Source organism: Paramormyrops kingsleyae, chromosome 22 (genome assembly GCF_048594095.1).
Source record: "Paramormyrops kingsleyae isolate MSU_618 chromosome 22, PKINGS_0.4, whole genome shotgun sequence".
NCBI classification, from domain to species: Eukaryota; Metazoa; Chordata; class Actinopteri; order Osteoglossiformes; family Mormyridae; genus Paramormyrops; species Paramormyrops kingsleyae.
In genome coordinates this window covers 8,465,101-8,480,011 of record NC_132818.1, presented here as the reverse complement: position 1 = coordinate 8,480,011, position 14,911 = coordinate 8,465,101, and the positions used below count along the sequence as shown (strand labels likewise).

The 14,911-nt window shown below is 44.4% G+C and overlaps 1 protein-coding gene and 1 long non-coding RNA gene across 4 annotated transcripts in view; one reads left to right on the top strand and one right to left on the bottom strand.

Annotated features, from left to right (window-relative positions):
• The window catches only part of LOC111834304 (ubiquitin carboxyl-terminal hydrolase 43-like), a 39,430-nt gene extending 25,652 nt beyond the window's left edge, over window positions 1–13,778 (bottom strand). The window contains exons 1-2 of one of the 3 annotated variants that reach the window (XM_023793437.2): window positions 12,484–13,778; window positions 9,249–9,413 (exon numbers count right to left, since the gene is read on the bottom strand). In XM_023793437.2, the coding sequence (XP_023649205.1) occupies window positions 9,249–9,413; window positions 12,484–13,110 (792 nt within the window). In that variant the 5' untranslated portion in view covers window positions 13,111–13,778. Of the gene's footprint in view, window positions 1–8,091; window positions 8,209–9,248; window positions 9,414–12,483 lie in introns of those variants that run through there. The other 2 variants (XM_023793445.2, XM_072704902.1) reach the window with 2 other exon arrangements.
• On the top strand, window positions 8,762–11,122 carry LOC140581622 (uncharacterized). Its single transcript, XR_011984723.1, has 3 exons — window positions 8,762–8,904; window positions 9,257–9,464; window positions 10,783–11,122. It is a non-coding gene; the product is annotated as an uncharacterized lncRNA (long non-coding RNA).
• Window positions 13,779–14,911: the final 1,133 nt, after the last annotated feature.

Below are 14,911 nucleotides of genomic sequence, written 5' to 3'. Positions count from 1 at the left end.
GAGCCAAATTTATTTGTTTGCATTGGGAATTTTCATTTCATGAATCAGTAACGTCCTTGAAGAAAGATAACAGTTAGGAAATGGCAAGGGAATTAAGGATAATCAAGACTGATTGTGAGAGCCAGTGAGGCCCAGCAGATACATTAGAATATAACATTAATAATCACTGCAAAGCTGAATGACGCCTTTGTTAAGAGAGAATCGTCTATAGATCATTAGCATCTTTAAAGAGCCAATCAGCTAGTCCTTGTGCTCAGAGTAGCAAATATGATTTCCGCTTTTATCCTTCGATTCTTCTGCCATTCTCTGCTCTGACTGACAGACCTTTATAATGCACAGCGTAACAGTAAAGCACATTTAGGGGATTTAGGGAGGTGCACTGGGAGAAAGTATCTAACCATGGTGCATAGCAGGTAATTAAAATTAGTGGATAATGGTATCCTGCCTCATTCCCTGTGAGCACAAGGCTATAATCTGATAATGCCCTATAATCACAAGAAAAAGAATGCTTATGATGTGCTACAGGTATAATCTACTGATGTTCTGCTGTATAATATAGAGATTTTTAAACATACAGCATACTCCATACATGCAGACACATAAGCAAAGCGTGTGTAGCTGAATCGGCCCTGCACAATGCAGCATTAGAGATGACGGCTGGTGAATTCTCAGTCGACAGTGCAGAGACCTAGACCACATGCTTCACCGTCCCTGAACTGGACTTGGATTGAAGTGTTTCCAGGCTGGCAGCTGAAGTACAAACGATTCCCACAAGCGAAAGGACAAAGCGGTTTCATTTAACAGCAGCACAAAACCTTAAAACGTCTCCTTGCTGCGTGGGCCCCCACCCCATTCGCCAGACTCCTCTGCTTTGGACTCACTGACTAGGAACCGGCATCACCTCTGAATTTCTTCTGCTCTCTAGCACTAACCGCCCACTGGAAAGGCACTCTCTCCCGCTACTGTCCTTTGTTTTACTTCCTCAAGTTCGCTCTCACCCTCTGCAGCACCGGGGAAGACCCAGCCAGGGACGAAGTGAGCTTTTCCCTGGCCTGGGTCTGCTGAGAAGTTAAAGCCAGCGCTCAGTGCTTGCTCAGGCCTCACCAATTACCCAAGCTCTCTTCACTGCTGGTTATGTAAGCGACTTTGACAGCGCTGGCAATCTTCTTTTCAGAGCTAGAGCTCTGCATAACTCCTGAGGTGCAGCACTGTGCTCATATTCAGACACTGACACCAGGACGGGTGAGTAATAGCCAACAAGGCCGACTGACAGCCACTATTTACATCTACGTCCCGCAGTAAAAGTGAAGGAAACCCGGCATTGGCGTCAAGCTCCCTTCTGCGTCAATGCCTCTCCATACCAGAAAGGCTAACAAGGGAGTCTGTGATTGGACACTGCAGGATACACGCTCAAATTTACTGGGGCATTTAAGTAGGCGCCTTGGGATTGGCGGTGCTCTCGTCCACCTTCGGAGAATGTCGTAGTAAGATGTGCAACCACAGAAATTTCCGAGGAGAAACTTCCTTACATAAAACTATGTGCTAAGCCCTATAATCCAGTCATATATCAGCATGAGGTGATTTAATCAAAGGCTGAAAATAAGAGCTTATGGTCATAATTCTTGGAAATACTTCTGTAGAGGTAAAGATTTTCTCGTTCACGCCTCACTTGAGGGGACATGATTGATGCAGTAGTAGACACTTACTTAATGCATTAATTGACCAGTAATTAGTGTTAGTTACGTACTGATCCCATGTTCATTCATCATTAATCAATCATCACACACACAGTTCATGTATTCCATTCAGGCACTATATTAGTTAACAGTTAACTAATTAGTTAATAATGGTAAGACTTCACTTGAGGGGGCAAAAATGAACTCATTTACTACTCAAGAACAAATCATAAACTAATATAGGTTTCCCCATAAAATACATGAACTGTCATGATTGATTAATGACTTTTAATTAATTAATTAATGCATTAAGTGTGTACTACAAAATCATTCATGTCCCCTCAAGTAAAGTGTGACCAAGATTTCTTGTTTCAAAAATTGCACTTTAATTAAACAGAGAAGCAGGCATTCTGGGAAATGAAGCTCTTCCCTTTTGTCTCACTCTGATCAAAGCACAATATTTACACCTCAGAAGCAGGGCAAAGGTCACATAGGTGGATTCCAAACGAGCTTTTAACGCACTGCTGAAAAGCAGGGGTGACAGACTGCTAGAGCCTTTCTACTCCTGTCTCTAAGCTTTTCCTGCCCAAAACAGCACTTTCCAGTGGATGCCTGTATCCAGGTTACATTAAGCTTTTAAATGGCTGCATTGAGCGTAATTAAACCCTTTACGCTGAGGACAGTACGTCCAGAACTGTGCTTCTTGGAGGAAATTAAAACCTCCGCGAGAAGGATGAGTAAGCATAGTGCATGGGCCCTATCAGCGGAGTCCCGGCCCCCGCGGCTGGCTGGGTCGGGGCTCAGTCACCAGCACCATTCGGGAGCCGGCGCTGTACAGCTGGGGAAATCACGCAAAATAAAGAAATAAATTAATCACACCGGACCGTTTGGTTCACCCTCAGGCAATTATTGGACTGAGTAAACTGTCCGGGAGGAAGAATGACGTCACGTCACACTCGATCCATCCCAAGCAGCTTCCGGAAGCTAGATGTGTTGTCATCATAGGGGTCTATGGCCACCGGGGCCTGCAGTGTAAATAATTTAACAGCAAAGACTAAGAACAGGAGAGGAAGGCCTGTTTTTGCAGAGCCCTGTAGAGAAGCTGCTTAAACCAGATCTGCAGTGATGTACCTGGAGCCAGGCCTAGGACAGGACAGGGTCCCTCGAAACACATACTGGCACACACTCGCACAACAAGCACACACACGCACAAGCACGCACACTCACAACAAGCACACACACGCACAACAAGCACACACTCACAACAAGCACACACATGCACACCGACTTCGGTCTTGTGCCGTGACCGGCGCTGCTGCAAAACCGTCGTAAACAAGCCTCGGAAAAAGGAAACAAATTAAGTAATGGGTAAATTCGACCGGTAGCGTCTGAGATAGAATATAAAGTGTAAAAGTATCCTTTCGGGAACATCCCCTTCTGTAACCAGCCCACTGGTTTGGCTCTAATAAGCGACAGCGTGCTGGTTTGGTGGCATCAGCATTCTGCATCTAAACATCAAGCCTCAGAATGCCGTCTCACATCGACGTTACACCCACGTCTCAGCACAGATACTGCAATATTACAGCAAGGTTTCTGCAACGTCTCATTCACAAATCTACTTTACTGCTTTCTGCTTTCATTTGAAAACACACACAGATCTGGGTCTTTGAGAATAAGCAGAACTGAGCAGGAAAAGCCTGTGGTTTTAGAGCACTGTTTCCCAATCCGGTCCTCTGAAACCCACAGTCGGTCCATGTTTTTGCTCCTTCCATGCTCCCTATTAGGCAGTTCACATTTTTGCTTCCTCCCAGCTCCAAGATACGTGGACTGTCTGTGGATCCCAAGGATCGGACTGGGAAACAGTGCTCTAGAGTGAAATCCCTGTCCTAAAAAACCAGCCACTGTTGCTGTCGGCATAAGAAGGGCCACAGTGGACCGTTTCCCCTGATTGGATGCAGTTTTCTAAGGAGACACTGCATTTGCAGTGCAGATCACTGCTTTGCGCCGCAGCCAAGCCGGCGCTGATTGCTTGCGTAATCTTCCTAAAACCGAGCTCTGCTCAGAATCTGACAGCTTGACTGCAGTCTGTGAGCACCCCCCCCCCCCCCCCCACCACATGTGTCGTCAGATCAGAAACAGAAAAATGCTTCAAGTTGCAGACAATAAGAACACATCCAAGACATCACATTAAAAACATGACAGAACAAATAGCGGGGAAATGACGCAGAGCTTTAACCCACTTTGGTTTTCATGCCTTCTGGCCGTCGACTGTTAAAGTATTTGACGAGTTGTTTTAGTCAGCAGTCCTTTTGTGACTTTCCTTTTTAATTCTGACATCTTTTCAAAATTCTTAATTAAACCTCACTGTCTAGAGGTCAAAAAACGAGAAACAGGCCAGCCGAGGTATTTGCGATGCGACGGAGTCTACAAAGGACGTGAACACCCTGAAGCCTCGGATTAATTTTATCCCCTGCAAAACCCTCTCACAGTTACTCAAAGGCAATTATCCCTTTATGGTAATGCGGGCCAGGAGGAGTGTTTGGCACGGGGAAGTGACAGGATGCTGAAGCAATAAGGAGTCATTAAAATCAACAGGATATACGTGAGCATAGGGGGGCTTGGATAATCGATACGTTCCTGGTGGTTCAAATTACACGTACGGCTCCATGGCACCCTTGATCGGATTGGTGAGCCACCTCGGCACTGGCAAAGACGCAGATCCCAAACCGGAGGGCAGGTGGTTCAGAAGGAGCACATGGTACAAAGGATCTGTACCCAGGTGGTGCGGTAACACTTTACCTGACGGGGCACAAATACTTACTACTGAAGTACAAGTCAAAGAACAAATACTGCTACTTGAGATAAAACACGCTTCAGCATTCGTTACTGATAAACAAACGTGAGATCGGTATTTCACTTGTGTTATTCACTGCTTGTTCCTTCAGTAGTTCACAAAGGTTTACAGAATTAACAAATACAGTAACAAATATTGTAACTGCTTCAGACCGAAGATGAGTCACGATTTATTAATGAGGATCGAACATGAGATCAGTATGTAACTAAGACTTAATTTGTGGTTAATTAATACATAAGTATGAGCTTAATACTACATTATCTGTGCCGCCTCAGGTAAAGGGTTATCGGTGGTTATTTGAGATCACACTTTACTTGATGGGACACAAATAATGTAGTAATACACGCTTTCTTAAGGTATCACTAGACCAGTAACAAAGTGGTAGTTATGTACTGATCTCATACTTGTTAACTAATTATTGGTTAACTAATTAATTAATAATTAACTAATAGTTCCAGCATGGAATACATGAACCATTGTAACTGATTAATGATGAACTAGCACTTAGTTAATGGCTAATTAATGCATTAAGTAAGTGTGTGCTACTACATTATTCGCATCCCCTCAAGTAAAGTGCTATCGGTGATGTTGTGTGGTTATTATTTCATTTTGTGCAGTCCATACATCTCTGATCCCATAACTGGAGGACCGATGATGAGTTTTACTCTGACTGGCCTGTTCCCTGAAGCACCGGCCACAAAAGTCATATCCCTGTGCATTTCCACGTCCTGTTGGACCAACATGTAACATAGATCAGTATTTAAAAAAGCCTTCAGATGGGGTGATGAAGGTCCCCTTCTTGGATGCCAAAAAGAAGCTGATGATAGCAAACTGTTATTGAGCAGGCTCTGGAGAAGTACTTTCACAAAAGACATCTTTCAAATGCAGTGACAAGCCTGATGGAGCATTCGGGGCTACAAGCAGAACTCTTCTATACATGACATCATAATAAATGTACTTTAAAAGCCTACTGGAAATCTACTTTCCTGCACACACAGCCACTTATTTTCTTGATACCTTATTACATCTCAGAGATGCAATTAACTCTCCAGATCAGACAACGGTTTCTATTAATGTTCATTTTCATAAATCAGTTTAAGCTGTTCTGAAAATCCCCTTCTGTTATCTCGCAAAAACATTAATTATTTAATAATAACAATAATAACTTAAAAGTCAGCGGACAAAAAAAATAAATAAACGACGATAGATGCTGTCTGCTACAGGTCAGTGTGAGAAATGAGTAACGCCAGCAAACGGCAAAGGCGAAGCGGGAGATACCCACAGCAGGGAAACGGCAGAATTACGCACCTCCAACGTGTCGATCGCACACTCAGAAGCGCAAGGCGCTATTGAGTGCGTCATGAATCGGCCGGGCTAATTTCAGCAATTGTAGCGAGATTATAGTGTACAGTAAACTGCACCAAGTATGGGCCGGCATAAGCGAGTACCATCTGAAACCCACAGCAAGCTGCTAAAAGCTATAAAAGTATCTGAATATTGTGACGACACAATAAATTGACGTTTCATCGATTGCACATTACCATGGGAACAAGGTCGGGTGCTGGAGCTTAAACAGATATGCATGAGTAATTAATGAGGCAAATTTATGAGCAATATTGTATAAGGCAAATATTTTAAAAAGCTTCCTCAGTGCATAAATACTATTACTTTTTTTTTTTTTTTTCCCGACCCTGGATGCAGAATATTACTCTTCAGGGCTCTGGCCCGCTGCTCTATGATGCTGAATGACCCAGTTTTTTTTACATTAAAAATAAAGGTAAATCAACACGTAGCCTCAAATGGCGCCAACATCTGTCACAAACGGCGTTGCCTTTCCTTGGCAGGACAGTGCATTCCAGGTGCCCACTGCATTCCAGGTGCCCACTGCATTCCAGGGGCCCACTGTCGGCAAAGTTCACTGGGGCTTAAATCTCGCTTTCGGTTTCAGTTCCTTCACCACCGACAAAGGACTTTGAGGTTGAATGATCGGCAGCGTTCTGCTTTCACAAAGACACGGAGACGCTTCGCTCCCGATAGGGAACAGGCCAGGAAGGTAACAGCATGGTTTGCTGGTTCCCAGGGATTTCTCTTCTCCCTCATCACTGCTAGACCATTTCTTCGAAGACCATTCTGTACACGACGCTGGCGCCCTGGAGATCGCCGGCCAGTGCCCTCGGAGCTGCGTGTAACCTGAGAAAGATCAGTGGAGCAGAAACATCTCGTCTACGGCCTCAGGCCCCAATCTGACCCCTGCCACTGCACATCGAAGGATCCCAATTCACCCCCACCAAAAGCTAAAGAGCTGCATCAATCAATTGGTATTGATGGCTTGATCCCGTCAAGGCCTGATGACAGCCATCAATCATGCCGTGTCCATTTTCCACGCCTGGTGCCACCAAAACTATGGAGGTGCACTCGTGCCCTTTTCCCCCAACTGTCAATTACAAATGGCTGCGTTTCCATTTCAGATGTCACACACAGATCTCCTGCAGCCACTCTGCAGGTCAAACAGCAAGATCTAAGGCAGGGGTGGCCAATCTTATCCGCAAAGGGCCGCTGTGTGTGCGGGTTTTCGCTGCAGCTCCCTAATTATATTACTAATTGGAGGACTGATTGGCGGAAGAGTCCTCACACCTGGGTTTGAACAGCTGACCTACAGGTTATCCCAAAAACCTGCATACACACCGGCCCTTTGTGGATAAGATTGGCCACCACTGATCTAAGGAATCTCCTTTTAACGCCTAATGGAGTAGTCAGTTGCTATCAACATTCAAGCTGGAGTAATGCATTTTTAATCCAGTGGTGGGAACCATACATTATTTATTTTTAATGATTTACTGATATGTTGAAAGTCAAGCCCCACCCCCAAAGGCTGGAAAGTACTACCCCCAAAGGATGACAAGCTCCACCCCCAAAGGCTGAGAAGTACCACTTGCCTCCTGGGACCTCTCGATTAAACAAACCATAGAAGCTTGAACCTCAGGTCTTGACCTGCACTTGGGATAAGCCTTAAAGGCATTCTGCCCTTCACATCCGGCTGCCCTTGGTACGACAGACCAAGATAAAACACAGCAGGGGTCATGCTCTAACCTGGTCCCATTACATCCATGGGGGCCCATTCATGATAAGGTCATTAGCCTCTCGGTATGGACTTCAACATCGCAGCATTTTTGGGCAAGAGAAATCTGGGTAATTCAGCACTGTCCTTAGAAACCTTCTACACTTGAAATTAGGGGTGCACCGATCGATCGGCGCACCGATCGATCGGCCTCGATCACGTTAACTTGAGGGGATCAGAAATCGACCATATTCCCATGAGATCCACCGATCTTAGTTATATGCTTTTAACTCTTTGGGGTCGAGTATGTCGTCGACGACATCGCGTACTTTTCGCGTCTATTTCAGTTTATAAATATCTCGCTGAAATCTTAATGTATAATCATGAAAAAAACGCTGGCTAAATCCGTAATCTGTCTTCTTTTCAAAACGTCCATTGTCGGAAGTATTAAAGTTTTTTTTAATTAGGTTAAATCGGCAAAAAAGTAAACCATGTCATCTTACTTTGTTTTACCTGCATCGGGGGCGTGTAGTACCGCTCTCACCCGAAGATCGCTATTCACATTCTAAATAGCCGCATTAGCGCGTATTCAAATCGCATTCGCATGGTAATTTGATTAACAGCGCAACGGTGAAACTATTCCCTCCCTATTTTTTGGACAAGTGTGTCATAACAGCTATATATATATTTTTTTTTTACAAAATTAGAGAAATTAAAGTCTGGAAGAAAAAATATGATTTTGTAGTTCAAACAGCAATGCTCATTTATATGTTCATTTATATTTGAGGACACTACCTCATGTTTTGTGAGTATTCATATCAATTTACTCAATAAAAATGGAAACATTGAAGTAACTGTCTTTTAGTTATGAAAGAAACAAGATCGGCAAAAAAAAATCGAGATCGGCAGGTAAGGTTGCCTAAGGATCGGTGATCGTTGATCGGCCAGAAAACTGCAATCGGTGCACCCCTACTTGAAATCCTTTTGGAGGACTTCAGGCAATCTATATGCATGGGAAGCTTGCCTGAATTCTCCCAGCATGCTCTGGGGTCATGGAGGAATACTGTGTACATGGGTCTATGGCTTACATCTGTTCCTTTACCTCATATTATACTGGTACAGATTATACTGGAAGAGAATTTTCCAAACTTCACTTTCTTTACCCAGAATTCTCTCCTGTAAGGACTGAGACTTGGAATGCCCAGGAAATAAACAGCACAGGTCTGACACTCAATGTTTCAATGGGCCAAGACCAGAGCCAGCAGTGGTTTGGTGGAAAGAGAACTGACCCTAAAAGATCTGCATCCTAATTCAAGGTTTGTGGTTAGTAAACAGACAGGGTGCTCTGTGCAGGTAAAACCACAATGAATGGCATAACGCGACGTTTCCCAATCCGGTCCTCGGGAATCCCCAGACCGAGCTCCGGTAGGAAGCAAAAATGTGGAATTTCTGGAAGGGAGCAAAAACATGGACCGTCTGGGGATCCCCTAGGACTGGGTTGGAAAACACTGGTGTAATGCACGATTACACAGCAACATAACTACTACACCAACACCAGCTTCAAAATAAACTACAACACAGCACACCTGGTTGCTTGGGAACCCTGGGTACACGATGCGATTCATTACTTTAGATAATAGCGGCTAAAAGCTTATTTTACCTTTCCAGGCACTTTTGTCCCACTGCTGTTGCCATGGCTGCTGCCGTTGGCACACGGGGAGGAGCTGATGTCCTCGTGCAGACGGTTGAGGAGCCAAAGCAGGAACTCCAGGGCGTCGTGCTGGGAGTTTCCCCGGAACTGGGAGCTGTACTTGGATACAGTCGTCTAGAAAAGGGAGTCAGGAAGAGAGGAGACTGTAAGGGACGGCATCATAAGGTGACAGGCAAGAATCCAGGAGGTTCTGCTGTTGTACCTTTGGTACTTTAGTATTTATTATATTTTATTAAGGCTGTTTAGATTGTGCTCAGTCTGGGCCAACAAACAGGAGGTGTGACAGAAGTAAACAAACCAGTGACAGGTCAGCCCTCTCCAAAGCCCCTTTGTAATAAAACACAAAAGTTTGATTTTGATTCACTGGTTTATTTAATCTGGTATTTTCCTCCCTCCACATCTCTGTTCAATAGCAGGCACACTGTGCAATTCCGCCCTCTTTGGAGTCACATATCAGGCGGTTCAAAATACTGAATTCTGATCCTTACTCATTACTAATTCATTCCTGCTAAGTGAGCGCCTCTCACAGATGGCCGGGCGTGAAATTCACCTTACTATCCCCAGACATGAGGGCAGAGTAGTTTGCAGAAGACCTCCGCTTATTGATCTGGTGATGACCTTGGACCGAATTCAGCACTAGAGCTAACAACATAGACTACCGCGTATGACCTACAAACACCAAGCAAAACAGTGCTTCACTGTCAAGGATGTCATTTCTGTGTTTCTCACCAGCAGTTCCACTGAAGGAGTTCAGCAGAAGATAAAAGATAAGAGATAAAAAAAACAAACTGCAAGCTACTTCAATAACATGTGACTTTCATTCTTAAGTCTGAGATGGGTGACTGAGACCTAATGAGGTCATGTGGACGTCCTCAGGAATTGCTACACTGAAGCTATGATTTGGATTGTAATGTAGGCCTTTACCAAAAGTATCACCCGGAATCATGGGGAACTAACCTGGGACAAGTCTGTTCCTCAAAATAACTTTAGTTAGGCCTATTGCAAAGTTAAGATGGTCACTTAGCCTTATTCATGGCCGCGATGATGTAATCCTCTCTACGGTCTGAGGCGGCAACGCCATTTGTCTTAAACATTCCCCAGTCACTTCCCAGTAGGTCACCTTATTACCAGGCCGAAAGAACATCAGGGCAGAAGCCATCATTCAATGGGAGTTGGCTGGTATTTTTAAACACAGAGGACACACAGATAAGCAACTGAACGATGGGGAAAATGCTTACTGCAGAACACCTGGGGCGGGGGTTCCCGTATCAGAATCAGTTGTAAGCTATAGAAGTTATTTTGGATATTGCATAACAGCTTCAACAACCTAAGCTGAACTCAGGGGTGATGTTTTCATATCTGTAACATGATGTTTTGCAATTTCTTTCTCAATTTGCAAAGGCAGATCAGTAGAGTTCTCCGCATTCTTTCCCCAAGGCTAGACACGCTCAGATATCCACGCTTTTCACTCGACGTTGTGCAGGTTTCATCAAGCAGTGCAACACACTCCGATCCGAGCTCCATTGGCTCAAGTCCACCTTCAGGAGACCGACCAGCCTTCACACGGCTGCAGATGATGAGAAGAGGTACAGAGAAGGTGTATGAACCATCTGACGGAACATCAACTCGACTCTGTGTCTTCATCTTACCATCACAAGATTAAAAACTCACTGTAACCACTGATTATCTGTGACTAGCCGACTAATCACACCTTTCTATGAGGTTCACCTATAATTGGTTAATTTATGGTTAACTTCACTTTGAGGCTTAGCTTTGACAAAACGCAAAGGCACCAATCTATTTTATTGCCAGGACATTCATGCCAATACCACATGCCAAGAAATCTTTGGGAGTTGTACAGACTTGAATTACAGCTGATTTATTTTCACTTTATTGACCGAATTCATAACAGTTCATTGAAGTATTATTAAAAAAATATCACCTACTTGGTCAGTGTGGCCCTCATCTTAACATCAAACAGTCCTCTTTTGGATTTGCCAACTTCAGAATAATTTTATAGATCCAATTTATCAGACAAACAAGACTGATACATGAGCAACATAAATTCACCTATAATAAATGCACCTAAACATCTGTTTTCACCAGTAATCCTAGTTATGTTTATCGGTGCTGGTCCTACTATCTCAGCCATTTAATTAGGGGCATTTCTGACCCAATTGTACTGCAGTGTATGGTACTCTCTACTCTGTCCTTCCAGTATGAAATCATATTAATACAGCCAGAGAAATAAGAGATATTATGAAAGAGGAGGCCAGTCCCCAAAGCAGGGTTTATATTCGGCGCTACAATCATTCACATATCACTTTGCTCTCAAAAAACACTCAGATGTTGCCATTTCATTCCCACTAGGGCAGGAGGACATGCGGTGGTTGATGAAACAGCAGTTTTAAATCCTGGGATGGGTTTGACTGTTATATAGCCTTAAGTAAGGTGCTTCAATAAATACACACAACCGTTTCTGCAATTTATGTTATGGAATTTTAAAATTGAAATGTCTGATGAGCAGCAAACTAAAAGTGAGGTTACAGTACCTGTCACCATCAGAACTTATAGTTACCCGTATAACTCATAACTGCATGGAAGTTAAACAATACGGGATACTGGGGGGTCTTGTTCATATCATAAACACCATTGCCCTCCCAACACAGCAGGTATAATCTGGCGTTTTCGGCCTCTCTCTCCACTCGTTAGCACCAGTACTCACCACCTCCGCATCTGCGCTCAGGTTTGCTAAACCCCTGCGCCAAACCAGAGGTCGACAAACCAGCAGAAGTTAACAAGGATCCACTCTAAACCAAACAAATGTACAAGTAACTAATCAACTAAATAAGCTCGAGTTAATCATTGTGAGGCATTTATTTAATAGCGCTCGGTAGTAAATCAAAAAATACCATGCCACGTGTGCCACTCTGGAACATCTTTAAAAAAGCAAGGAGCAGATAATGAATGGATTTCCAAGTTCCAGTTGATAACCTTCTCCTAGATGAGCTACAAACATTACGATGGTTCTGGGAGGTAATGATGAGCGTAATTCTCCCGTGAAAACGGCTTAAATAGCCATAATGAATCCCATGCGGGCGTACTTTAGAGTACATTTACTGTGCATAGAGACCCCATTAGTGGGAGCCCATGCATGCACGGCCGCACAAAATGCTCAACCCACCTTGAAGTCCACAGACAGCTGGGGTGTGTATTCCAGTGTCCAAAGCGCTCGTATCAAGGCAGCCAGCTGCTCGGTCACCTCACCCCTAACACATTGCGCGTCTTCACTTTTCACAATCCCATTTACAGCTGGCCGATTTAAATCCGATCTGTATTTTTCCAAGCCGAGGTATTCAGCCAGAAGGTCCGTGTTACTCAGACACTGGACCACTGCATTCATGAAGCAGGTGTTGCCATGATTTTTCAAGCCCAGAACCCCTGGGATTTTGTCACCACAGCACCAAGACGATCTCGCTTTGCTGGACGCATGGTGATAGAGCGTCGCGTTGTTGTTGGTTGTCTGCTCCGCGATGACCGAGTCCTCTTTGAACTGTCCCGTATTGGCGCTTGATGTGCATGGTGTACAGTCTCTAAATCCGCCGTCATCATCCTCCGCATCTGGCAAGCTAATGTCCCCAAAGCGAGCTAAAGTGCCCAAAGTTTTAAAAACCTTGTCCACGAAGCTCCCGACGGACCTCATTGATTTACCCCGGTTGAGCTTCCTCGGTTTCGGCTTCTTCTCTTTGCGCTTTGTCATTTTGCCTTTCGCCTTGTGATTCTTCATTTCCTCCTCCATTTGGTTAGCCATGGGTTGTTCACCGATGGATAAGAGAAGTACAGCCGGCGGACACGGGACTCCTATCTAATGACCGAGACGGACCTACTGTGAACCACAATCACACCACTGACAAGTGGCACTGCCGCGGTGCCAAGGCAGGGAAAAACATCCGGTCCTGCTAGAACGATGTGTCCCAGGCATTCCGATAATTACGATTTGCACGCAGTCTGCAATATCTAAAACGAAAGGTACGGCAAGTTAACTCAAAACTCCGTCATTACTCACTAGTGATAATGAGCACCTTCTCCTCCGATGCTCAAGGCTACAAACTCTGTGCTGTCGCTCTAGATTTCTCTGTCTCCCACAAGTCCCACTCTGAAAATGTATATGGCCTGGTTTAGTTTGTAAATATGCTGCCGTATTGATGTCAAATTTATATATGACGATAGCCCGTTCCTCCTTAGAGAAGAGAATTACAAATATACATGGCAACAAATATAATTGTCATCATTATTTCATTTAAATAATGACTCGCCTCATTTTCCCTTATAGAAACACATATAGCGTAAGATTTAAATAATCTATACCGTTATACTATTAACAGAGCATTAGATATATTAAGGAACATATAGGACGGAAATAGCAAACTGTTTTACAGGGTCATAGCGCACGGGAATTTGAACACAAGAGCCTCCTACCGTTCATTAGATGTAATAACAGATGAATAACAAAAACTTGCATGAAGTTCCCTTTGTACGTTACGTTAGATAAGCAGGTTGCGTTAAAAACCGTACTTGCAAGTTTGTGAGTTTGAATCTGGTCACGTGTGCACGGAATTTTTTTTATGCTGTTCTCATGAGTTTCTTCTCGTTTTTCCAAGTGAATTAATGACTACGTCAGTCCTGGCACTGGTGTGTGATCTGCAATGGCCTTGTATTCTGTGCAGTATGAAAAGGCAACAAGTGGCAGTGGAAGGAGTTGTGTGTATGGCCAAAATGATGAAAATGATCCACAACGTTTAATGAAACTAAATCCATTTTACTCACCTGTTGTTGGTTCCTCTCAGCGGTGTCACCAGCATGCCATCCTGTGGGGGGCATTTGTATGCCGGGTGGGCACCAGTGTTCCAATTGTGTCAGTGGTGGTGGTGGTGGTGGTGGTGGTGGGGGGGGGGGGTCACTCCAACCATGATGTGAAAGTGCAACGAGTTTGTGTAAAAGTAGGACGGGGTCCTGAACCTTATTTTCTGTGAAAGCCACTCCAACAAAAAAAAAAAATTAGAGGAGCTACACAGAATAAAAGATTATTTTTGGGGGGGTGACACTGACTCATATTCACTGACTCATTTTCCCAGCTGGACCCATGACGTTAGACTCTGTGGCCCCTATAAAGTCTTGCCAGGGCATCCGTGCCCCCCTGGTCCTAGTGCGATTCTGTTAAATCAATAATGATTGGATGAACTGGTTCAGACTCTGCTGATTGGGTGGGCAGGCTGTTTGCCCGCCCCCTGCCCACCTGTAGCCACACCCCTGGTACCTATAAGTGAAAATGGCGTTTATTTCTTGTTTTGTTTACTTTCATGTATCGCTTTGGCCAAACTGGACCTAGCACTAATGTTCGGCATTAAGGAAGCACTCTTTTTTTTCATCTTGACAGATGCTTGGGGTCAGCGAGCTGGGCCAGTCTGCATCCAACCCCCCGTGAGCATGCGGGGGTTGGGAAGCCTTGCACAGCAGTGATGGAGCTCTTTTGCGAGCCACAAGATTAAACCCAGAACCTTCCAGACATCGCCACAAATCCCTACCCCACCGAGACCCCCCCACCCCATAGT